At 38.5% G+C, this 26348-nt stretch overlaps 1 protein-coding gene across 1 annotated transcript in view; it reads left to right on the top strand.

The window, feature by feature from the left end:
- Positions 1 to 26348, top strand: part of col7a1l (collagen type VII alpha 1-like) — a 50594-nt gene that overhangs the window by 6702 nt on the left and 17544 nt on the right. Inside the window, 66 exon segments of the mRNA XM_017034029.2 lie at positions 1936 to 2116; positions 2386 to 2545; positions 4247 to 4340; positions 5196 to 5369; positions 5704 to 5867; positions 6579 to 6708; positions 6940 to 7056; positions 7719 to 7874; positions 8215 to 8331; positions 8418 to 8564; positions 8642 to 8761; positions 9183 to 9341; positions 9509 to 9622; positions 9741 to 9890; positions 10379 to 10516; positions 10990 to 11136; positions 11235 to 11354; positions 11480 to 11626; positions 12063 to 12284; positions 12383 to 12522; positions 13169 to 13292; positions 13846 to 13989; positions 14073 to 14260; positions 15089 to 15178; positions 15279 to 15296; positions 15384 to 15410; positions 15510 to 15575; positions 16704 to 16784; positions 16888 to 16914; positions 17305 to 17349; positions 17443 to 17517; positions 17589 to 17684; positions 17825 to 17851; positions 17932 to 17985; positions 18105 to 18176; positions 18262 to 18321; positions 18402 to 18437; positions 18645 to 18689; positions 18839 to 18874; positions 19011 to 19055; positions 19758 to 19829; positions 19915 to 19947; positions 20557 to 20628; positions 20738 to 20797; positions 20918 to 20953; positions 21352 to 21432; positions 21677 to 21712; positions 21837 to 21881; positions 22083 to 22154; positions 22261 to 22296; positions 22596 to 22622; positions 22775 to 22813; positions 22917 to 22979; positions 23193 to 23231; positions 23536 to 23568; positions 24007 to 24072; positions 24217 to 24261; positions 24371 to 24406; positions 24475 to 24501; positions 24580 to 24651; positions 24872 to 24934; positions 25097 to 25114; positions 25199 to 25234; positions 25326 to 25364; positions 25462 to 25497; positions 25596 to 25730. Coding sequence (XP_016889518.1) covers positions 1936 to 2116; positions 2386 to 2545; positions 4247 to 4340; positions 5196 to 5369; positions 5704 to 5867; positions 6579 to 6708; positions 6940 to 7056; positions 7719 to 7874; positions 8215 to 8331; positions 8418 to 8564; positions 8642 to 8761; positions 9183 to 9341; positions 9509 to 9622; positions 9741 to 9890; positions 10379 to 10516; positions 10990 to 11136; positions 11235 to 11354; positions 11480 to 11626; positions 12063 to 12284; positions 12383 to 12522; positions 13169 to 13292; positions 13846 to 13989; positions 14073 to 14260; positions 15089 to 15178; positions 15279 to 15296; positions 15384 to 15410; positions 15510 to 15575; positions 16704 to 16784; positions 16888 to 16914; positions 17305 to 17349; positions 17443 to 17517; positions 17589 to 17684; positions 17825 to 17851; positions 17932 to 17985; positions 18105 to 18176; positions 18262 to 18321; positions 18402 to 18437; positions 18645 to 18689; positions 18839 to 18874; positions 19011 to 19055; positions 19758 to 19829; positions 19915 to 19947; positions 20557 to 20628; positions 20738 to 20797; positions 20918 to 20953; positions 21352 to 21432; positions 21677 to 21712; positions 21837 to 21881; positions 22083 to 22154; positions 22261 to 22296; positions 22596 to 22622; positions 22775 to 22813; positions 22917 to 22979; positions 23193 to 23231; positions 23536 to 23568; positions 24007 to 24072; positions 24217 to 24261; positions 24371 to 24406; positions 24475 to 24501; positions 24580 to 24651; positions 24872 to 24934; positions 25097 to 25114; positions 25199 to 25234; positions 25326 to 25364; positions 25462 to 25497; positions 25596 to 25730 — 5570 coding nt within the window.

Below are 26348 nucleotides of genomic sequence, written 5' to 3' on the forward strand. Positions count from 1 at the left end.
TTCAGATACTGAGCAGATGAAGAAGCTCCGATTTTTTCTCAGATTGCCCAATTTGCAGACCAAACCCTAAGAAAAGTGTTGCTCAGTGTGTGCCAGAGTTATAAGTTCCATTCGTTTTCTACCGCTCTCTTCAGTCACGAGGAAAACATGTTTGTGAGTTTGCTGTGAAGTTGTTGTTGCTTCTGTGGAGAAACTAAAATTAATGAATAAATCTTTAAGATATAAATGTCTAACCCTTCCACCCCCGAGATTTTTACTAATGAGTGTTCTTATTAGCCTTTTGTCTTAAAGCTCTGTATTTATGTAACATTAAATATGTAGATATTAGAGATCAGCTTAAAAATAGTCCAATGTAACCATGTATGTAGAGAGAAATAATTTTATTTTATTTTAAGTAGAAAGTTGCTGGGTTGTGGCTCAATGTTGTCAGTCAACCAAATAAATATAAGTATAGTAAAAGCAAAAACATAGCCAATAAATTTCTATGCAAATGAGTAAATAAATAAGGTATGAGGTCGCTTAAAGATAACATAAAATCAGATAGGAAATAACTACCAAATTAAAAGACCAAATGATAGCAAGTAGTCAACATGGAAACGTCTTCCGAATTGGCCGTTAAAAACATTTCCCAGTGCCCACGTTTGGCCCCTGACCCAGACTCTGAACACAGATATAAATTTATATAACCCTTTGAGATATCAACATAGATAACCTTCACGAAGAGCCGTTCTTTATCCCTCAGCGTGTGTTTCCTCCTTATCTCCAGCATGTGGTTCTCAGCTGCCACAGCAGACAGACAAACTCCTGGATAATTGATCTTGTTTTCTGCTTTAGTCTGCATCTGTCTGACAGAGACAAAAACCTCCAGCTGCTTCCTTTCCTTACAGTCTCTGCCATGTTTTATGTGCTTTTACAGAAAATAACTCGGGGTGGAAAAATAGATCCCAGGAACTGGGAATGTCGCTGCATCAGAGAAATATCCACAGAAAAGTCCATTTTTTTCCCTTGGCTGCCTGGTGCACAGCCAGCCAGAGATGTATAGGTGTTGTGAGGGGAGAACATAATGTTAGGTCCCCATGGGCTGGAGACATATGTCACCCACCCCCAGTGAATGCTGGAATTGCGGCCAAAAGGAAGAAAGGGTGTGATAATAGAGGAGCGAAAGCCTGATAATGGAATAGAGGACAGCAGAGAGGCATAGTTATCACTTACAGAACAATCAGCAGCTCCTATCTCTTATTCCTCAGCCCAATCAATGCTGTCCTCACTCTGCTTTATTGCATGTATAATGCCAGCATATTGATTTTTTTGAGGGGCGTTTGCAAATGCAGAAGATTTCCTTTTGGAGGGTCTGAGCATCAGAGATGCTGATATTCTCATTTTACCCTAACTGTGGCAGGTATCCATGATAAATGTTACCGTTCATACGACCGTCGGTTCCTGATTTCTTTTAGTGTGTTCTTTCCTAATTATTCTGATCGTTCTTGGTCGACTCCTCCAAAGTTTTATTGCCAGAGTGCTCGGAATATTGATGGTCTCTTTGGCTCACTTGTGCCTCATTAAAAATTCATTGGGATTTGTGCTGTTCCTACCGCAACACAAGGGTGAGAGCGAAGGAAAAGTGATGTGGCAACACTGCTATCTAGTGGATAAGAAGTGAAATGAAACGAAACAGCTCTCGTTAGGACATGAATACTAGACTGTAGTCAAGCAGTTGTTTCTGAAAGGGGTGACATGACAAAGCTGCCCCTTTGGAAATGCATGTCTTTTTCAAATATAAATTCATATAGTGGGTACTTTCAGAATATCATGTTTAAAATTCTCTGTTAATGCCCTTAAATAAATTGTGGTTCTCTATTAAATCACTAACAAAATGATGAAATAAAAAGCCATAAAAGTTTGTACTCTTTTTTTTTTTTTTTTTCCTCAACTCAGCATGTAGGACGGTGGCGCAGGCGGACATAGTTTTTCTGGTGGATGAGTCATGGGCCGTGGGTCAGACCAGCTTCTCCAGTGTCAAGAACTTCATCTCCTCCATCATCAGCTCCTTCCAGGACAGTGTGATGGGGGACGAAGGGGTCCGATTTGGTGTTACCGTCTTTAGTGACGTGCCAAGGTAAGATGCTAACACATTTATAGAAATATCTGTATAATATGTGTAAAATGTGTATATTCAATCAGGTGACAAACACTTTCAAACTTTCAAATTGAGTGATAGAAGAATGAGATCCTGTTGGGACAGAAAGTTGCCCAGAAGATGTTTTAAAAGATTTGAAAAGTTATAATAACTTACTCTATTGTATTTTTACAATACCCTGTTTCTCTATAACTTACTCAATTGTATTTTTACAATACCCTGTTTCTCTGCTACTTTTCAATTAACAGGATGAGGATCGCTTTGACAGACTATGGATCAGTGGAACAGGTGCTGACAGCCATCAGAGACCTGCCGTATGACGGTGGATCCAGGAGGACCGGTGAAGCCCTCAGGTTCCTGGTCGATACGGCCTTTAGCCCGGCCATCATTCGAGATAATTCCCCAAAGGTACGAGGCCTCTTTAAATCTTCCTTCATATGTGGTATTTACATTCTGACCCGGAAAGTTTGTTGCCTAGAGGTCATAGGTGACCTACTGCATCTGTGTGTGTCTATGTAATTCTGCCCAGCTGTGTAAGCAAAGTCACGATTTCTACTTTATACCAGTAGCTCATAAAAAAAAAGATCTCCTAATTATATGCTTTATTTCTCCTGCTCAAGATTTCTGCATACGCCACCTCAAAGCTTTACTGTATTTTAAGTGAAATGCTGTCTAGTGTTAATGGTGTCAGGAGTTCCACGATGAAACAGTGTTTGATTATTACCTTGATTAACCCTGAAGCAGATGCAACAGTCAGCCAGTGAAAGGAAGCTTATCTCCCCTGAATGCCTCTCAGACATTACCCTGACAGCCTAATGCTGTGGTGCACTCTCAGTGGAAGACAGTTGGTTAACATTCCCATCATCTCCCTGACTGTGAATCATCTCACAGCAGCACACTTGATGTGAGAAGGCAGAGAATTGAGGATTAAGGCTGATATATTAAACTGTACAGCCGGAGCTCGTGTCAAACAGCAGCAGTGTTCTCATCCTGATGCTTTCAGGTCTCCACCTTCACTCACTGAACTTTGAATGAACTCTGTAAATTTACCTTCACAGAAAAAAAATTCACTGCCTTTCCTTATTTGCAGAGCAACTGTAAACTGTAGATTTTTCCGTGCCGTTGTGAGCTATGCTACAATACATGTGTGAAATAGAAATTGATGATGTGCATCAGATATGGAGATAACTTACAACATTCCATTAGGACATACAGTGGGTAGAATTGGTCAGTGTAAAACAGTGAAGTCAAAATATTTCATTTCAGAACTTTTTTCCTTTTGAAATCAGTCAGGTGAGAGTGGGCTACACCTTGGACAAATGAATAATCCATCACCAGGACACATATAAAAACTTACAACCATTCATGCTCAATTAAGAATGAACAGTTAACCACATCCTGTATGATTTTAGACTAAGGAAGGAACCCAGAGTACAAAGAGAGAACTCTCAAACACTGGTAGAAACTTCATACAGAAAGACCATCAGTGGCCAACAGGGACTACACCACTGATCGACTTGCCGTAAGGCAAGATGTCCAACCACCCACCACCATGATGCCCAAGCAGAATAGAAGAAAATCTCATCCTGAATGTTGTCTTCTAAAAGGACAAGACTAAAAGTATCCTGTATAACCGTTGGTGACAATGTCTTGTAGAAGTTCTGGAAGTTTCAAATTTGGGGTGAATTGATGTTTGAACTGACAGTCTTATTGGTCCAGTTAGACCATTTCTGACCATTTCTTTTTGATTAATAATGGATTTTTATTCCGGTTCATGTAAGTACAATTATTTGAAAATCTGTCATCTAAATCCTGAGTTCCGGCCATAAAGGACGAAGCTCATCTCCATGCTTCACAGTTTATGGATTTCTTTCTGGTTTTCTTCTCTGGTGCTAATTGTACCTTTAGGAATTATTGGAGAAAGTTTAACATTTGGTCTCATTTAAAGGTCACACTTTACCCTTCATGCTCTAAGGAGACCTCATCTAAGTTTATCAGCTTTTGGGTGTTTCCTCTTGTTCATTGTTTAAGCATTTCTCAAAGATAAGAATAAAATGTGATTCATTATGAATGTAATTGTCTGTAATTTTCTGCGTCCTCTGTACACAGATTGCTCTTCTGATCACTAACGGACCTTCAGACGACCGGATTGATGAGGCAGCCACTGCTGCAGCTGACGGTGGCATTTCTGTATTTGCAGTAGGTGAGTGCAGTGTTATTCCGCATTGTGAATTCCGTCGGCGTTCGCCTCTGAGATTTTTATCTGATCTCTCTCTGCTCATCTCCAGTTTGCCATTCGCTGTTGAAAATTCATGTCTTGTACATTTGAATTCATTAGATTCAGCGCAGGTGTTTGTGAGGATGTGCAAGATTATTGTTTTTGAGTGCAGTCATGCCGGTGTGTGCACCAGAGCCTGACTGATAGTGGATTTCCAGGCCCTTGTTGATATAAATTTGACAGGGACATACATATGGCTTGGATATTGACATAGTGTTGTACGCTGAAATAACTTTTTGGAGTAGAGATGATGAAAAGCTACAACAAACCATGTGTTTTTCACAGTTTTTTATTGTTATTTTTAGTTTAACCTTTCTTGATCAGATACATATTTTTGGGTTGACCTTTAATTTACCCTTTGGCTAATGATTAGCTGTTGTAGTGTACTTTTTATATCTGGACAATTTGAACCATACTTTTAGTTTTATGATTTTTGGACATTTTCTTTAGCTTTAATGTGGCTAATTTTAGCAGTTTTTGTTCTGACTTCTTATGAGGTCACTTAAGGTACGGCTCATTTAAATTTAAACTCACAAATGTAAAAAGTGTCTAAAAGTCAATCTAAGATCTAACTAGAATGAAAAAAAGCTAAATGTTAGCAAATTAGCTTAAAGATAGCAACACACAATAGATTCATTAAAACATGAGGTATAACATTTTTGAGACAGAAAGATTTGAGTGAACTTTAAAACACACTCTACTGACAATGCACGAGCTCCCCCTGGCGATTTTAATGGGAACATACAAAGATGTTGTGTTTTTGTCTGATGCTGTGACCAGGCTTAGGAGGAGCTGATGAGTTAGAGCTGAGGAGGATTGTGTCGGAGCCTCATGATGAGCACTTACTTATCGCCGCTGACTACTACCTCCTGGACAACATCTTTCCTAAAGTGTCGCGCAGAGTTTGCGTCACAGCTTCTGAACCACCGCGCCCTGTGAAATCTCCTGAACCTGGTGTGTTAAACAAAAACAACTCCTGAGGACATTCAAACATTGAAAAACAAAAAATCTATCTCTTAATGTTTAGATTCCAAGCTTCCTTTCACACTGACAGTTTATATTTTTTATACTGATGAATTCAATTCCATTGTAAAGCATGAAAAGTATCATAGAAATGAGTAATGGTTTTGTTTTATTTCACACTACAGTGGAGCTTTCTCCTCTAAGATGGATTTATCTTTCAGACAAACTTCACATCCAGACCCAGAGTCTCATTTTTCATCTGCCATCTACACTTGCTTCACTTCTTCTTCTACATTTCCTTCATTTTTTTTACCCTGACTTCCAGTTGAAGAGCCCACTGTGGGCCCCAGAGATCTGCAGGTCAGTGAGTTGGCCTACAGTTCCCTCAGACTGACCTGGAGTCAGGCCACAGGTGATGTCACAGGATACCGCCTCCTGGTCACTCCTCTGACCTCCAGAGGAAACCCCCTCCATCATAAAGAGAAAACGGTGAGAAGATGTGCACAGTGACAGCTGCGTTCCAACATTCCAACCTGGAAAAGATGTTCTTGGGTAGTTTTTAAAACAACTTGTACATTTCTGCAATTCCAATGAGGTGCTGTAGACACAGTGTATTAAATGAGGTTTCAGACTGAACAGGACCATGGTTTATAAGGTCATAAATATTTAAAGGAGAAATCTGAATCTGTAATTCAGTTGCATAACACTCCTCCTGTGACATTTAAAATTATAGGCACATTGAATACACACAGCATATATAACAGATACAAATATTGCCGAACAAATTATAGTGTTAAATTGTTATTGTTATGAAAATGCCTAAAAGTCTTCTAATTATGACGTGATTGATGCAAAATAGCTAAACGAGTCATTCCCCAAACCATTACCTAAGAAAGTAACTAAATTTATAATAATTTATATTAAATTATAATATATTATATATATAATAAATTATTATAATTTATATTTTATTTAATTTTAACTAAATTAACGATTTAGTTAAAATGAAAGATTAAGCACAAATAAATAATGTTTACATGGACAGAAATAATTCAAAAAATGTCTAAAAATGAGCATAAAGAGTCATGAAAATGAACAACATGAAAAGTTAGCCAGTAAATATATAGTAAAGTGGACAAAGTTGACGAAGTAACTGAACTACTGTAACCCAGTCATTTGAACTTTGTGTCTTTGTAACAGCTTGACTTGAAGGCAGATGTGAGTTCATCATTGGTCACAGAGCTGAGTCCAAAAACAGACTACACCTTCACTGTCTACGCCATCTACCCCAACATGATCGGAGACTCTGTGAAAGTCACCGTTCAGACAAGTGAGTACAAAGACACACGTGTGTAATACTACTGCAAAATGTACTCAGTTAAAGTGCAACATCTATAAATTCTTACTGCTAAACGCCCATTTTCGCTTTTTTATTTTTTATTTTTGGGAAAGTATGCAATAACGTATGAGAGTATGTAAGAAATTTAATTTACACAAATTTAATTTTACAGTACTACGTGTATTTATATTATATTTCAGTGCCGTTTCCTTTCTCTTCCAGCTCCTTTACCTCGGGTGTCCAATTTCCGTGTTATTGAGGAGGGATTGTTTTCCCTGCGTCTTGGCTGGACTCCTCCACTAGGGAAACTTAACGGATTCAAGATCTTCATCCCCAGATGTATGCTAACATTTTACAATGCCACGCTCCTGTACCACTGTAACAAAGTTTATTCTTATTCTTATCATTTAAAGGTATTTCTATATAAAAAAAATATTTAGGTAAGGTACTCCTTGGGATGCTTTTTCATTTTCTTTTCTTATTGTTTTTAGTTTTTGTGAGGCACATTGTTTTTCCTCAGGGTATGAGCATTGCCATACAAATAAAATTTAATTTTGTTTGTATGGCAATGTAGCTTCTGAGAGTATGGTGATCAATTTTTTTTTCTTATTGTTTTTAGCTTTTGTGAGGCACATTTTTTCCTCAGGGTATGAACATTGCCATACAAATAAAATTTGATTTTATTTGTATGACAATGTAGCTTCTGAGAGTATGGTGATCTGGTAATGTGTTATTTCTGTAAGGAATATTCCTAGGTGTGAACTTACAAATAGATGCAGTAGGTGGCAGTAATGGAAGCTAAAGGGAAATAGTGATAAATATTTGGGGGCAGTATAGGGAGCAGTACTCACAACAAGACTGATATTCAACCCGTGGATCACCAGCTCTTGTCTGGCCCAGTAGAAATTGAGCTTGTGTGGCCCATAACAATTTCTCTATATGGAAATCCATCATGACTTCAGCCGTTGTCTTGTGAGGTACATTTTTGTCTTCTTCCACAGCCAACCGACCAGGATATGCTTATGAGCAGCTACTTCCTGGAGACACTTCTTCTCATGTGATCGACAGCCTGGAGGAGGACAAAAAGTACACTGTCCACATGTACGCTGTGTACCCACAGGGACCAAGTGAACCAGTGTCGGCAGATGGCAGGACGTGTGAGTTTAAATCTATGGTTTCACTGTCACGTGTTTATATTGTTCAGGCCTATTGTAGGTGAAAAGTGCCACTACAGGAAAAGTCCAAAGACCTTTTGTTTCAGGATGTAGGTGGGGGTGTGGTCACTTCCTCTGTACTGTTTTTTACGAGGTGAAACTGATAAATGTGCAGAAAACAACTCATAAAGTAGCATGAATCGCTCTAAGACAAGTGCTGTAGTGTTGTAAGATGTCCACAGGAGGGAGGTGTTGGTCTTGGGGATAAAAAGCAAAAGGCTGTAATTTCTCTAGTTTTGTGGCCATTAAAAAAGCAAATACACGATGTGTCTCTGTTTTACAGTAAAATTAGTCCAAGTAAAACAGTTCCTGGTTCAAAACGCCACCACTGACACGTTCCAAGCCAGGTGGGCCTCCGTCCGTGGAGCCACAGGATATCGTCTGACATGGGCATCTCAAAGTACTGTAGACAAACTGCAGTTTTTTAAGACAGAGACTCTGAGTGTATGGTTCTTGGGTAAACGATGCTTTGTTCTTCTTTTTTAGACGATCACATAGAGAACATAAACCTCGGGGACAACTTTAACTTCTACATGATCCAGGGTCTCCATTCGGGTTCTGAGTACACAGTTACTATTAACCCCATCTTTGGAGACACTGAGGGGCCTGTCACTACAACTAAAGCAAAAACATGTAAATATAAGCTGTTAAAATACGCATATAAATGTAATGATACAATGAGGAAAACTTTTAATTTTTTTTCCCCGCAGTGGAGAGCAGTGCAGTTCAGACTCTAAAAGTGTCTGGCGTCACCACCAGTTCAGCTGTCATCTCTTGGAACAGTGTCCCCGGAGCCACAGGGTACAGACTGGCCTGGGGACCTACTCCAGGTAAGAACACACACACACACACTATATGAAGATAACAATTAGATGAGCCTACATTTTATTTTTAAATGTTTACAAAAATTAAAGTTGAACCACACAAAATCTTTAGCGTTCTTACTAACAGCAAATGAACCTTAGCTTGCCTGAGGGGCAGTGACCAGCATGTTACTGCTCCTCCCTATGTAACATCAGCTATGCAATCTCAGGGTAGAGTTGGCCGTGATAATAAAATGCTAATTTGTTTGAATAGAATATTTGTCTACTTGGAAAATCAATGCCTTAAATAAGATGCTTTTGACTTTTAGGAACAAATGCTGCTGATATAAAGTTTTACTGTACAGCTACTGTAAGGGGCAGTATGATGTGCAGAATGTAATTAAATAAGTAATATGATCACATGATTTTGCTTTTTTTTTTTCTCCAGAATTTTCGGGGCAGGATCGGCCCAGACAGTTGGCCTTGAACGGCAGCACCACAGACTATCATCTAAAGAACGTAGCCCACAATACGGAGTACGTCCTGACTCTGTATGTGTTGTTTGGGTCTGTGGTGGGACCTGGTGTCACTGCTACCTTTAGAACCTGTGAGTACTGCAAGTATTTAATTCACTTTCATTTACCTGTACTTCACAAAGACGACTGTGTTTCAGGAACTGTGTCATTTATTCATTCGCCCGTTTCCTCCAGAACATCACAAACTGACGTTCTCTACAAGAAGAGTCACTAAAGTTTTGATATTTCCTTTTCACAGCTCCTCTGGGCTACGTGTCCAACTTCAAGGTGACCTCATACACTAGCACCTCCATAGATGTGGAGTGGAGCCCGATCGTAGGAGCCACGGAATATAAACTCACCTGGAAAACAGGTCGTTTTTTTTGGTAACCTGTACGTGTAATATTTATATTTCATAAATTCTTCGGTAACCTGTAATATTTATATTTCATAAATTCTTCACTGACGTTTATGCACTCGTACGCTGACAGGTATCAGCAGCCCCCAGTCTCGTTACCTGGACCACAGCGTCCTCTTTAACCGCATCCAAGACCTGAGCCCACATTCCACCTACACAATCACCATCGCCGCGATATACGGCAACTCGGAGGGACCAGAAATCTCCCTGTCTCAGCTCACAGGTACGAAAACAAAAGTGAGGATTTCACTGTAGTTTTTTCATTGATCATGATTCATCTTCAGATATAAATATCTGCATGCAGCTGTGAGGCCACTGTAATTAAATGGGTCGCACCAGGGAGGTCCCTTGTGCCGTGCCGCCGGGGCCTTGTGGTGTCTCCGTTTGACTGACACGTCATATACTTTGGTTTTCCTATTTTAACCACCAGTTCCTGTTGCTGTCACTTGTAATCTGTGTCACAGAGTGTAAGTCAGCAGGGCTGCGATCATCTGATCACTGTCGCTGTCAAAGTTTGTGTGTGTGTGTGTGTGTCATTTTATCCCAGTATTAAATAGTAGGGGGTTTAATCTGCCTGGAGGAAAAAGAGTTCATCCAGTTAAGATGTTTTCTTTTTTGGCAACATGTTTTTAAAATAAACCTCCACATAGTTTAAAATAACCCAGAGTGTGATGTACATGAAGTGACAAGTTGCATCCTTTTTTTTTTCAGCTACTGTTTCAGACTCAGACCCAATCCCGGCAGTGAGGGGCGTGAAGGTGGTGGACATTGGCATAAATTTCTTTACCTTGTCATGGAGCAAAACACCAGGGGCTTCTGGGTACAAAATAACTTGGGTACCCTTCCTAGGTAAGTCAGCACACACACACACACATGTTCTAAATGTTGTTTTTAAAGTTTTAATCCATAGGTTTTAAAATATAAATGAGTTGTAAATTTAGCTGAAGATAATTCAAAGTTAGCTTCGAAAACTAAGAACATGGAACCTGTTTTTACCTCAGTAATAACTTGATGATGGCCGGTAAATAGTAGCCGTCAGAGTCAGCTAAAAACAGAGTTCAACTAGCTAGCAATTACATAACCAATAAATAGCTAAAAAAAATTGCCAAAAACACGTCAAAAGTCTTTGAGCCAAAAGTCATTACTGAGTCATTGTTTAATCTGTCTGGTAAACAACTGCCAAAAACCCATTTTCATTACTTTAAAATATTTTTCTGTTCAAATAAATATCAATTTTTAGCAACATAATGTCAGCATTTTCTTGTGGCTTTTGTCATATTTGTAGAAAATTAACTCTTCAGACACTTGTTGTTGGACACTAGGGGGTGAGGAGAGGTTCCATGTCGTATCTGCTGCGTCCACCACCTACACCATCCAGCAGCTAAAGGAAAGCTCAGCGTATAAGATCCAGGTGTCCTCCATGGTGGCCCACAGGGAGGGCAGTCCAGTCCTGGTCACTGCTCGTACCTGTGAGTCCGGCTTCTCCAAACCAGGAGTTGTTCCTAGTCAAAGATTTCATCTTTCACTAATGTTTTTTTTTTTTTTTTTTTGTACGTGTTCATTGCAGTGGATCTCCCAAAGGTGAACCGTTTTGCGGCTCTGAACACCACAGACAGCAGCACTGTTCTTAACTGGACACGAGTAGCGGGGGTCTCAGGTTACCTTTTGTCCTGGAGGCACATCTCAGGTAAGTGTGGGACTTTAGTTCCATTATCAGTGACTCATACAGATTTGATGCTGGCTTTTTAGAAAATAAGAAGAAATGTTCTTTCAGCAAAAAAAAAAAAAAAAATCCCTGTTGTCTGTTATTAGTGTTGGAGTCCAAATCAGAGACTCTGGGTCCTGGTTTCACCTCCTTTAAGATCGGTGACCTCCTCTATGGTCGGACATATATTTTCTCCATCAGACCTCTGTATGGAGAAGTGACCGGGCCTGTGACCACGGTGTATCAGAGAATATGTGAGTATCTTTCTACATGTAAGAAACCTGTTTGTTTTTTGTGTCACAAATATACTATTAGAAAAAGGCTACGCAACCAGACACATGTTCTCAGCTTACTTTGACAACTTTGGATTATTGACAGCTTTCTTTTTTAAAAGTTTAAGTCAATTTTCTATCACCATTCTGTTCTATTTTGCAGCTTGTCAAATGTATTATTGTTCAAATGTTTAAAAAAAAAAATCGCATTTTATTATGAAAAGTTTTGTTCTCGGTTGTCTCTACCTATTGTCAAAACATATTTTCATCAGAGTCATGAAAGAATGTTTACCAATTTTTTATGACAAAATTGCTTTTTTCATTTTAGATAAGGAAGAGTCATTTATTCTTTCCTTGTAAATGTCAACATCTTACAGTTGGTGAAACCACTTTTGTCTCTGTGCTTGTGTTTGTGCAGTGGGTCAGGATACTCCGTCAACAACCGCACAGTCTGCAACACCGACAGCGGCCTCCATCCTCAACACTACCGCGGTTCAGACAGTCACCAGGAACCTCCATCACACCGTGACTCTGCCACCACAGAGGACCGTCACCGCTACGAAACCTGCGGCTCGGCCTAGTGTCTCCACCCTGAGATTGACCACAGCCTCTCCTCCAACAACAACTCCATCTGGTCCAGGTTAAAAAAACAACAACATTATCAGACAGTATCCATCCATTCATGTGTTATATTCTAATATGTATTGCTTTTAAATGTATTTTTATTGTTTCTCTCAGCATGTGCTAAGGCCAAAGCAGACATAGTGTTCCTGGTGGATGAGTCCTCCAGCATCGGGGCCGATAACTTTATTAAAATAAAGGATTTCATATTCCGAGCCGTCACTTACTTCCCCATCATTGGTCCCTCGGCCACACAGGTGAGTCTGCCAGTGGAACTACACTGAGTCATTTACATCACTAACGCTCTATCTCAGTATCTTTAGCTCTAGGTCCAGTCGACTGAACAGCTCCTTTCCTGACAATTGCCAAGACAGTTGCAAACAGGGAAAGATTACAGTAATTTTGAGTGATAATTCAGGGCTGTGTGATCCAGACCAGTTGGATTAACAGGAACATAATGTGCATTTCACCAAATGGGTATCATTTTGCTTCAACACACACCAAAAAGGGCAAACAAGGCCCAGTAAAAACAGCATTTGCTGACATTAATGTTAGGGTTCTGCCTGTGCCTGGACTCTGAGAGCAGGAAGCAGAGGAGATTTTAAAGAAAAAGTAACAGGATGAGAAAAAATTTGGTGAACAGATGCTTAATGTTGGATCAAAACAATACAATACAATAAAAAAATCCCTGACCTAACCTGAAAGCTGCGTGGATTGAAATTGTAGGAATAGACCAAATGTTTCCTAGTAGAGAGCATAAATGAAGCCACAGTTAAAAATGTCCCCTTTCTTTAGTACGAATGTTAACCCACAGCTAAGCAGAAAACAGACAATTCCACATCTTTATATTAAACAGTGAATTGTTTTCTAATAATAATAATTCGTCTTCATTCCTCCTCTCAGATAGCTGTGGTTCATTACAGCGACGAGCCTCGAATTGAATTCAAACTGAATGAGTTCAAAGACAGAAACTCCATTCTCAGGGCACTCAGGGGCCTGCGCTACGGTACAGGAAACACCAAAACAGGTTAGTGACGCTCAGCAAAATATTCACAGCACTCCTCCTCTGGCCGCCATCTGCTGTTGCAATGCATTTCATATTTATAACAACATTTTGGACCCACTCTGGTCATATGGGTGGAAAAAAAAACAACATTTATTACTGCTGTGGTGCGTCAGTGTAACTGGATCAGGTGGAACATTTTAAGTCACAATGAAGAGCTGCTTGTTCAAGTTCTCAGACTCAGTATCATGAATCAGTATCTTATTCTCCTCTTAAATATTTTCAGCATCATTTGTGCAACAATCTGATTTAATATGTGTCTGTTCTTGTATCATTCACTGCAGTATTTTGTAATTTTACTCTGAATATTCAGCTGAGAGTAAAAGTTTCGAATCTTTGAATCTTTTGGCAAATCTTATTAATCTAGTAAAAGTTTCGTCTTGAATCTTTTGGCAAATCTTATTAATCAATATTCTAATTGTACCATGAAGAATGTCTTTTATTGATCATAATTTAAATCATGTCATATTTACACTCAATAGGTATGAACTCATTTTCTTCTTTTATATGTACGCAGGAAAAGGCATCGGCTACGTGATCCAGGAACTGTTCCAGGAGTCTGCTGGGATGAGGATGGACGTGGCCCATGTTCTGGTTCTGATCACAGACGGCAGAGCCCAGGACGACGTGGAGCCTCCCTCTAGAATCGCTCGGGCCCTGGGTCAGTGAGGGGCACTGTCAAACCTCAGTAAATTCCTGTTTGAAAAACTAGCCTGTGACGCTGCGTGTTTGATCTCTCTGTAGGCGTCAGCATCGTGGCAGTCGGAGTCCACAACGCAGACCTAGATGAGCTGAATAAAATAGCAGCTCCCACCAACTACAAGAATATCTTCTTCTCCCCGACCTTTGACGACTTTCCTTCCATAGAGAGAGAGTTTATCAAATCCATCTGTAGCGACGAGCTCCTGACCGAGTATAAAGTTACAGACGAGGTGGGAAGAACAATATAATCTAAGATAATTCAATCTTAAGTCTGCAACGCACTAGAAATACTTTACTGCTTATACTGCCCTGGGCAGTGTATGGTGGTGAACACTCACTTGTCTGTGTGACTGTTCACTTCTGACACTGTTTAAACAAACCCTTATTTGTGATCTTGTACCCAACTGTTTTTTGTATGAGCAATTCCAGCAGAATCTATCTCAATTTTAATGTCTTGCTAAGCTTTTAAAATGTCATATGTCGGTGAACATGTTAGCACAAAGTCCAGAGAAATGACTTTCAGACAGAAGGAAGCTGAGAAGTTTTGCAAATAAATACTCCACAGTCCAATCTTGTCAAACTGATTTAAATAGGGGTTAAATATTGACATTCATAAAACACACGATGAAGTAAAACATCATAGTGATAAGGCAAGAAAAAAATGTTTTTATGCATTTGTAATAAGTAGTTTCAGAGTTAGAATGTTAAAAAGATTTTTAGATTTGAATAAGATTAAAACAGAAAAACTGAAAGGTTTAAATCAGACAGTTCTGCACCTGCAGCAGCCTTTGTGGGTCGTTCAAATCCACCTGTGCCGATTCTCACGTTCTTTGTTTTTGTTCGTTTTATTCATAATGACATAATGACTTCATAATTCCCGCTGGATCAACAAAACCAGCTCAGTGGGAGGAATTCATAATTCCCACTGTATCAACAAAACCAGCTCAGTGGGAGGAAAAATCTCTGCCTTTTTTTCATGTCACATTAGCGAAAAGTGCTCTGTTTACATTATATCACATGAATGACCCATAATGCACCTTTTTGTTTCCATTTCTCAGAATGCTCAGCTGGACAATCCCACTGACGACCCAGAGGAGATGGCCAAGCCTGAAGGCCCTGAGGGTGCCTGCTCCTCCCAGTGTACGAAGGTGAGGACTGGAGAACAACAACATAGAAACAAACAAAAAAAATATTTATAAATAAATTCATTGTTCATAAGAAATTTATCATAAATATTTGTGTTTTTAGGGCCAAAAGGGTGAAAAGGTGAGTTTAATTATTTTAAAACACAAATAGTTTATATTTCACAGAAAAGCCACGTTTTTCAATTTTAAATCTAACGTTTTCTTGCAGGGTGATGGTTTTGGTCTTGGAGGTCTGGTATGTTGTTAACTCTGTTTAATAAAATGGCATAAGATTATACTTTTTTTTTAATTCCATTTTATTTGAATTGACCCGTTGACTGTTGTGTCTGTACAGAGGTTTAGGCCAAGTCCTGGACGGTTTGATCCGTTCACTTCTGCCAAAGGAGAGACAGGAGAAAAGGTAAACAAACACCCACACTTTGGCAAGAAAAAAACAGAAGTGCTTGTTGGTAATTTGTGTTGACATCCATTTACTTCTAACACTCTAACAATAAAACCTAATTGTGGCCCCAAAACAATCCTGACAGAGATAACAGATGCCGCCCTCCTGTGGGGAGGTAAGGTAATGCACTGCAAGATAATATTTCAATTTTTCAGCATTCCACTGATGTAAGGGCAAGGTAATAATGCTATTGTTATGTTGTTAAAAAAGGTTTAGAAAATATACCTACAAACATAATTACACTCATATACTTAGATAGAATTATGCAGTATGTCATGCCAACATTGCATTTGGTTCATGTATAAAAAATAATATAACTATATTTTTTACTTATTAAAATATTGGCTACGATTACAATGATGTTGTTTTTGTTATAAATATTATAATAGACCAAATACTTCATTCATGTTTTTTTGTGATCACTATGTTGTAATAAATACAAACTATAGGTTATATATATTAAATCCAAGTTTTTCTTTTCTTACCATGTCAGAATTAGACAAGAGGGGTTCTCAGTAATAAACCACAGACGTCACAGTCCAGTCTTCAGATTTAAACTGATGTTAACTCTGCAGACCTTTTCTTGTGTACCTGTGACTCACCGGCCGTTGTGCTGATGTTCATTTAGAGAGCAGATGGGCACCAGGCATTTTCCAGATCGTCTAATGGACCCATTAAAAAAATTTAAAGAAAATCTTTTAATATTATTTTTTTGGTAACGACAAAAGACGCACTATATTTATTTTCCATTTAACATTGTTGAAAGGAATCATCAGTTTGGATTTTTCTTTTTACTTGGCAACATGATTAAAACCCATATGTGCTCTGAAGGACTTTTATTATAATATATTTTTAAAAAATGAGTCATATTCCATTAATGAATTAGAGGTGACGCTGACATGATATGTCTCCATATTATTATTATTCTACATGGCTTTAGTGCATCACCTCACCATCATCACATTGTTCTTGTGTCTAATCTCATTTTTCCACTCAGACCGCGTCGGTCAATGCGACTTCACTAGTGTTTTGTTGATGTCCATGATTTTATTTTCTGACTCAGAGCACAATGTTATAATTCCACAGGGAGCTCCAGGAACAGATGGGATTCCTGGGTTGCCTGGACGACCAGGGAGAACCGGACCCCCAGGTTCTGGTGGCCAACGGGTAACTGAATATATAAGAGAAAAGAAAAGTTTAAATGATTTCATTTGTTTTCATTCATTCATTCTCTTGATTCTGAAAATCGATTTCCATGTGCTGTTTTCAGGGAACTCCTGGCATTCCAGGTGACATGGTAAGAACATTAATATAAATCTAAACACATCTGGATCAAAACGGTTATTAAAAAAACTAAAATCCTCTCTCATAATTTAATACTTGAATGTGACCTAGTTAATAAAAAGAAAAAACTTAAAGGAATTTCTCTTTGCCAGGAACCTTAGAGGAATAAAGCGATAACCATTCAGAATAATATGAAAAGATTCCTGCAGTTTAATGTTTGAGACAACGACATTTAACAACGTTAGCTTGGCTCAACATCTGCAGCTTTGTTAGCCATGGTTTTTGTACGTCATCAGCCAAGAAGGTCTTCTATATGTGACATGATGAGGTCGAGATAAATGAAACATTGTATGAAGTGTCTATGCATCTTGCATTTGTCTCCTACTGTTTATGTCCATGACAGGGTCCTGCTGGTCGTCCTGGTCCAAAGGGACAGAGAGGAGAGAGAGTAAGCCAAGCCTGAGCTTTTAATATCCACACAGTCTGTGCTACACTGCATCGGTCATATTCACTTTAAAACATCCTGTATGATTGTGAACAGGGAGAACCTGGATATGTCATTGCTGGTACCGATGCCAATTATGTCCCTGGACGAAAGGGAGAACCAGGATCTTCAGTCAGTACCTGATTTTTTATTATTATTGTAAACTAATGGATACATTTAAGATGATTTTCTTCATGTTTCAGGGGCCACAAGGGGCTCCAGGTGTACCTGGGGTCAACGGGGCTCCGGGCCTGCCGGGCCAACTGGGACCTGCAGGACTACCAGGACTCTCCATCAAGGTCTTTCTTTCTGACCTTCTCGGTTATTAGTCACAAGGAAATTGTTGCTGGAATTGCACTGTGCTCACAATCAAATGCTAAAAAAATAATCTGCACTTTTATAATGTTCCGACTGAGTGACGCAAATGATTATTTTGCAGGGAGACCGAGGAGAGGCAGGAGAACAGGTAAGTAAGGAGGACGGGAATGATTTATTTTCAATATGAGTCTTGGACATTTTCCCATATTTGATCCTGTTTTGGAAAAGGGTTTACGTGGTATCAAAGGTGCAAAAGGAGACAAAGGAGAAGCAGGAATAGATGTAAGTTCACAGCCAATCAAATTCTGACTCATAGTTTTTGAAGTTTTTCTTAACAACCTCTTGGTTTCTCCCTCTTTTGGTTCCTTTATTTTCACATTGATAATGTGAAACAACTGCAGGGAGTGGCAGGTTTACCTGGTCCTATTGGCATCGATGGTGTTCCAGGTTTACCAGGTCTGAAAGGAGAGAAGGTGAACTTCTATTTTGACCTTTGACCTTTATCAATTCATCATCGTGATGCAAACTGATGACATGTTGTTTCTCTCGTTCTTCCAGGGTGAAGAAGGAATCGGTATACAGGGGATTCAAGGCCCTCGTGGTGAACCAGGAGAAAAGGTTAACCTGACGGACGGTTTTTGTTAACACTAAGCTTTGTTATCATGTTTTTCTGTTTTAATTTCACTGTTTCATTCTAGGGAAACATTGGCGTCACAGGACTTGTCGGCCCAAAGGTAAAAAAAAAAATTCACTCATATCTATTTTGACTCCAGGTGTCAACTATTTATCTAACTTTTTATTATTTATTATTCTCTTTACACCTTTTCATGTTATATTTATTTATCTTAAAACTACAATTCTTCATCTCATGGCTATGAGTTTTATTTTAAAGCCATATGTTGATGCTCTATGTCATTTTTTAAATCTTATGTTTATATCAGGGTGATCGCGGAGAACAAGGTATTCAGGGAATAATTGGACCTCGAGTAAGTACCAGTTGTTTCTAATCTCATTGTCTATTCTGCTCGTACACATTTGAACGATCATGTGCACCATTTTTTTTTTGCACCTGTGTTGCACCATTTTAAGGTAGAATTAACTACTGTCAGAGTCACTGTGTCCATTTGATCTGCAGGGAAAGAAGGGATTGAAAGGAGAACTAGGCGACAAGGTGAGTTCACCTCATTCTGTCATCATTTCACCTGAATGAATGGATCTTTAATTAAAATAACCTTTAAAATAAACCTTTAATTGACTGAAATACAATCTGTTGTCCTTTTAATGTATTGATATGTTTTTAACTTTAGGGAGACCAAGGAGAGAGAGGATTGATCGGACCTCAAGGACCAACGGTGAGTCAGAATTTGACGGCAGTGAAACTACAGTAAATCAAATGTTTACACCAGTAAATATCAAACTTAGAACTGAACTATACTTTTCCAAAGTCACTTCTTTTATATAAAATTATATTTAGCAGGGGAGTTGATTTGACACATAATTTAATGTTTTGGGTTCAGTGTATACTTCACTTGTTTTTTTGAGCAGCGTTGTCAAGTCCTTAAGTCAAACAAGAGAGGAAGCTGTGTTAGAGTTCTTTAGATCGTCTGTGGACCACTTTTCCCAATGATGCTGCCATTTCATTTTTCTCTTCCAATTACTGTGGCACTAAATTGGTTCACGTACTGTACATGCTAAGTGGCTAAGGGAGTCCAGGTTATTTTTCTTGTTACAAAAGTGGAATTTCCAGCATTTATGCAACTCTCTTGATGATTTTATCTGGATTTGACCTACAAATGCTGACCAAGGTTTATACTGTATGTGGACTATGTGGATTATCAACCAGTGGCCCACCTAACAGACCATTCCAGTCTGCAGCTAGGTTCCAAAAATAAATATCTAATAAGGGTTCGACCCCCAAGGGGTCAAAAAAATCTGGCCCTCTGACCCCTGTCAGAGATATTCAGACATGGAAGGAAATTGTTTACAACTCATAAGAGGCTGTTATTGAGTCTCAATACAAAGGGTCACAGTTAACATTAACCTTGTATTTTCAGGGCTTCACTGGGCCCATAGGGTTGAAAGGAGACGAGGGTCAAAGAGGACCACCAGGAGACCCTGCCAAGGGCGTAAGAAAACTGCTCTCACTCTCTTGAACTTACTTATCAGTAAAACATAATATAAATAAAACCCTGTTTTCTCTCTTCACCTCAGATACTCGGTCCAACCGGTAAAAAGGGAGTCAGGGTAAGTCACCAAAGGTAGTTTATCAACTTGAACACTGAACTATAAACTTCCTTTACTTTTAATTTTGCTCCTCCTTGAGAAATCAGCCACAGACCGTTCTCAGATAATCCATCTATAAACATCCGGAAAATAATTGGTTAAACTGCTCGACAACAGATCCAGGTCTTTGTGAGGAAGTGCCTGATGTTTTCATTCAAACCAATTCAAACTCCAGACACGTTCGGGGGGGGTTGTTAATTCCCTTAAATACTCACATGTTTCTTTCCTTTGCGTTTATCTTAACAGGCATGTGTGAGGGCACGGAGCCGCAGGGAAAGTGATTTTGCTAATGTTTTATACTATGCAAATGTCCTAGTTAATTGTCGGGGGTGTTCTCCCTCCGTCCTCTGGGTCTGCCGCTATAAAACAGGACTGAGATTTTTCTCTCATTAGCTTTTTGCAGAGGCACTGACTGCTTCAGTGAGCAGCGGCGCTTTAATCTCACTTCACAGTCTACACACAATTTAAAGTCCGCAGAGGTTTGTTTTGAAACGGTGGCGATAATTTGACCCCGTTACCCTAATTATTAATTGAATTCTTGTTTTGTTCTGCTATCTGTCTGTCTCTTAGGGGGACATCGGTCCTGTCGGCCTTACAGGGCCCCAGGGAATAAAAGGAGAACGTGGAGACAAGGGAGAAAAGGTGGACAGTGGAAATTGAATATCATGATGGAGTTTAATTATAAACATTCTGTATTAAAATAGTTAAAATAATATATAAAAGAAAACATCAGTGATGTTTTTGTGTGCAGGGCAGTCCTGGATTTGGGATTCCAGGACAGCAGGGGCCAAAAGGAGACAACGGTGAAAGAGTGAGTGAGAAAGTCTCTTTGAACATGTTAGTCTGTTTTTGCTGTTTGTAATTTTTGTGTTGATTAGTATTGTACATGTATGTACACCTGTATGTATCTGGGTTTTTTTTTCATTTTTAGGGAAATGTTGGTTTGTCTGGAAAACCAGGGCCAAAGGTAAGAGTTTTGTTTTGATGCCAAACTAAAATCAGATAAAACATTTTATAGTCCTCACTGATCTTTTCACTCCTTATCACATCAAATCTTTCATGATAGATCAACCTAAACTTTTTCCTAGAAAAGTCAGTTCATTTTCCAAAAATCCAATAAAAACCAGAATCTTCACTTGGTATGATAATTAAAGAGATTATCAGTAACTATAACTATAGCATTATGCTAAATGTAGCTCTGTCCAGTCATATTCTTTGCTATGCAGATGACACCTTACTTTTACTGTCTTCTCTCCTAACCAGGAGATAAAAATCTTACTTTAAAACCTGTGAAACCAAATAAATTCCTGCCAAATCATTGCATTTCAAATAATGTTAAAACATGTTAAAAATGTTTTTGTCCAGGGACACGATGGTTCCAAAGGTGACAAAGGAGAAGTTGGCTCTCCTGGAAATCCTGGAGAAGCGGGATTAAGAGGTAAAGATGTAAGTAAATCCTGAGTGGCTGTGATAGAAGTCTGCTGTATGACACAGCATATTTTAACACATTTATATATAGTATAGAGTTGATGAGTAAAGAGCTTTAATGAGAACACATTAAAAATAAAAGGTTTTCTTAGAATTTCTTTGAATAGTTAAAAGTTCATTTTTTGGAAACACATTGTCTTGTTTTTTAAACAGATAAGTTGACATATATATATTATTGATAAACCACTGACTTTGTCTGCAGGGTTTAGGTGGAACAAAAGGAGAACAAGGAATCAAGGTCAGTTACTCCACACGTTTTATTAACGATTTCTTGTACAAACTGCGAATATTAAAATATGTTTTGTTTTAGGGTAAGGTGAAAAAAAAACAAATTTATGTATCTACACATTTGTTTATGGCAGGGAGAACAAGGTCCGACTGGAGAGCCGGGAGAAAGAGGAATCAGGGTAAACATTTATATATATATATATTGGATTAGTACTCGTGTATATATGTGTCTTCCAAATACCCAATAATAGTAGTATAGTAGTTTTCATCCTCACAATTTCGTCCATTCTTTATGTATAGTCTTTTATTTTGCATATTTATTCCTTTGTATGATTCAAGCATTTCTTTTATTGTTCTTTAATTTATCTCTGTTTCATCAGGGTCCACTGGGTTTAACAGGAAGATCCGGCGACCCTGGAGAAAAGGGGGATTCTGGGACACCTGGTCAGCCTGTAGGTGTTCACCTATGTAAAACGCTAAGATACAGAAGATAAAAAACTCATTCTGTCACATATGTTAATGATAATATGTGATTCTATTTTTTTTTTTTTTTTGGAGGGCACTGATGGAAAGAAAGGCGACAAAGGGGAGCCGGTATGTTTGTGTTCACGTTGTCTGATGGCTGCTGATGAGTTTGTTTATTGCCTCAGCTTCTGCTCATTCTTCTGTATCACTCACCGTGTCATTGCATCTTCACATCCTGATTCTCTCCTGTGGCTTAAAAAGACGTTTCACTAATTAACTTTGACCATTTTTGTCTGTCAGCCCTGCTTTGTTTTTTTTTCTCTTTGTGTTGCAAATATTTGTTGTTTTATGCCGTGTCATTTCAAAATCCAACTGCTCTGCGTTTTATTTGTGGTTTTTGTTCTCGTCTTTTCATCGTCGCCACAAAGGGAAAACCTGGACCTCCGGGAGCACAAGTAAACAACATTTATCATTTATCTCTCATGACATGTTCTCATCAGTTCAGTCATGTTTGAATTAATCATGAATAATTAATGGGTGATCTCAGATCAACTACATCCTGTTAATTAGCAAATAAAGTTTTGTTTCTTCCATTTCTCTCCCTCAGACTGTGACCGATAACAACATCCTGACCAGAGTGATTAAGGTAGATCGACACATAGCATGTAGTATATTTAATCTAACTTGTTTTTTTTTTTTAACTAAAGATTAAATATAATATAATTTGCATCCTTTTTCTCTTTATAAAGGGTGAACCAGGAGAACCCGGTCGACCTGGTGTAAATGGAGACAGAGGTTTACCTGGACCACAGGTAAGTCAAATATAAAATAAAATTAACCAAAACAAAACCATGGAATAGCCCAAAGCTACGCATAAAAAAAAATTTAATTTTCTGTAAAAATAAAAAGTATTGAATACCCAAACAAATCAAATTGATCATAGTATTTTTCTTACTCCTTTACATATCATCAGCTAGATTTGTATACTGCACATAAAGTTATTTTGTTTTTTGCTTTTTCCACAGGGTCCAGAAGGTAAACCAGGATTACCAGGGACGTCACTGGTATGTTCATAACATTTGAAAAAAAATATTATTATAATTATATGGCTATTTTTAATATATGAAAATCATTATCATATGCCATAATTCAAACTAATTTAACCGTGTAAATATGTCAGTAGTTACGTTTGCAAGTGTTAACATTGGTTTAGTGGTTATATCGCCTGCCTCACAAGCAGAGAGCAGAGAGTCCTGGCCTCCCATGGCAAGACTAGATTAATATTATAGAAGATATAGTTTTGCTCATGTGAATGATCCAATGTTATGTCATGATATTACATTGTATCTCATGTCTCTGTTACTGCAGGGAGCGCTGGGACCAAAGGCTGACCCTGGGGCTGTGAGTAGAACACTGTTTATCAAATATGCTGTTTTCATAGATGCACCTTATTAAAAACAATCAGGGAAAAGTGTTGACTGTGGTCATTGAGCCGTGTACTGTATAACTGACCTAATGTCGTATGATTGTAAATAGGTCTCAATGACAGATGTATAGTTTGTTTTTTTTAATCGTCATTACTAGGACATTTTTTTAGCTGCTTGAATTCTTTAAGGTACTTGAACTTGTAAGATTTTTGTTTGAAAAAAGGAAGAGTGCTTAGGGAAATTACAGCTTGAATGTAAATAATTTGTCATAATCCAAATTAACTCACTTAATTCAATCAACTGCAGCAGTAGTTTAAGCTATCAGTTCAAAAAAATAAATAACGCTTGATATATCTGGCAAAAATTCTTGACATCAAAGTAGAGCCTCAGTCATGTGTGTTTGTGTGAGCAGAAAGGAGAAAAGGGAGACCAAGGTCGGATTGGGATTGCAGGAATACCTGGATTACCAGGAACACCCGTATGTACACGTCTTACTATTAATGTTTGTGTCTCACACATTGTGTTTTTCCATTTCTATGTGTCTGATATTGACACGTCCCACATAATAAAGAAAGAAAGTCTATTTTTAAAATAATAATCTGAGTCTTTCCTGATTCTCCAGGGAAAATCCGGATTTGATGGGAAGAGAGGGCTGCCAGGAAAAGATGTGAGGAATGTTTTTACTTTACTGCTGTTTACCAGTGTAAAAGCCTTTAGATTTAAAATATGTATTCTCCTTTTCAGGTTTTATTTAAAATATGTATTCTCCTTTTCAGGGCGAGAGGGGAGCGAAAGGAGAAGATGGCATGAAGGTTAATATCCATATGTCACTGAATGTTATTTCTCAGCAAACTACGTAACAACAAATTCTCATTCACAGGGAGACAAAGGAGACGCTGGTGCAGATGTAAGTAGGTTGTTTTTAATTGCAGATATTTAAAAAAAAATTACATTTGGAACTTGAACATTTTTGGGTGTCTAACAGGGTAAAGATGGCAGTAAAGGTGAACCAGGACCCCCGGGTCTGCCTGGAAAACAAGTGCTCATCACTTCAGAGGTGAAACCAATCATCTGGGGTTTTTAGGTTCATGTTTAGCTAATGAGTAATCAACATAAGGTGCACTTATGAGTGGAGCATTGAGCTGGATGGATGGATGGATGCATGGATTACAAGATTAGATAGATAGATGAGTTGACAGATGAATAAATGGACATTTGGACCCTCTTGTCTTCTTGTCTTTTCACCTTCGTTCGTTCTAACATGGGGTCTTCCACAGGGTGCCTCCCTTGACGATGCGCGTCAAGCATTTCCAATCCCAATGGGTCCTCCAGGAGCCACTGTGAGTTCGACGCCTGATCACACCGTTCTTTTACATACAAGCTAAAAAAGACTTGACCCCTGAGTCATTTTTTGTGACAAAAAAAACCCTAAATTTAAAGCCAAACATTGTCTGTGTAAACACATGTTGCAACATCTAACTGCTCCGTTTCCGTGTGTTTAGGGTTCACCGGGAATAAAGGTAAAATGTTGATGGGGTTTGAAGCTGAAAACACAGTAAATATAACAAAAACACCTCAGTTTATGATTCTTTTTTCCTTTACAGGGTGAGAGAGGAGAGACTGGACTAAGAGGAGAGAAGGTACTGGATGACACAGCTACGTAGTACCTTATTAAAATAAAAACATTGAAATGTAAATGAGTTTCAACGACCTTACTTTCATGTTTTAAAGGGAAATGCAGGAGCTCCAGGAAAATCTATTGAGATGAAGGTGAATAACATTTAATTAACTGTGACATAAAAAATGTTTTTTTCACATTTTCTCTCTGCAAGCAATGCACTGCACTTTTCCTCACTTTTTTCCTCAGGATATTGAGGTGATGTTTGAAGCGTACGGGATACGGGTGAGTACAGAGCCTGTCACCAGGTACACAGTCAAACGTCGACAGAATTTTGGGAGAAAAAAAAAAGAGTTCTAAATAAAAGAAGCGTCTTCCCTCAGCTGCCTTTGTTGAAGGCTTTGATCGACAGGCTGCTGCAGGATGGGATCGAAGAGCTTCTTCAGGTTCTTGGCAGTGTCAGAAAACTAGGAGACAACACAGAGACTCACACGTCCAACGTCATCACAGAGTACACAGTGAGTACACACTAAGTAAAGAGTGCATGAGTCAGCTGTACTGGTGCTGGAGCGATACTGGAAGGGTTCAATTTAAGTCCATACTGTGTACAGTGGACTTTTTCCATAATGATTACAATTCTAAAATGGAACATGCAATGAAGGTGAAATCAATGAAACAATTTTTAAAAATTGTTTTTAAACAAACTAATTTTTTGAGTTGCATAAAATGGAAAGAAAAAAACAGTTCAATTCTTCTATAAAAACAGTGACTAAAGTGGGGGCAAAGGGAAGTCCCATTGTTGTTATTTTAAAATGGTGGAAGTACATAATAATACACATTTAATTTCTTTCCAATAAATATTTTTTCATAGTGATGTATTAGAGAATATCTCTAAATATGTTGTGATTAAAATATCTTGCCAGAAACGATAGAAAAGTACTTGTAATAAGGTAACATTATAAGTAATGTGGGTTACAGATGTTTGACGGCAAATGACAATAAAACAGCAAGAAGAAATGTCTAGATGCAGTGGTTCTTAACCTGTGTGAACCTGGATCGAACACCAAAAGGGTTCAGTGAATGCGCATATGAAACTGGTGGGGTTCAGTAGCTCCAACAAGGTTAAGAACCACTGG

This window comes from Cynoglossus semilaevis, chromosome 8 (assembly GCF_000523025.1).
Source record: "Cynoglossus semilaevis isolate Cse_v1.0 chromosome 8, Cse_v1.0, whole genome shotgun sequence".
Taxonomy (NCBI): Eukaryota; Metazoa; Chordata; class Actinopteri; order Pleuronectiformes; family Cynoglossidae; genus Cynoglossus; species Cynoglossus semilaevis.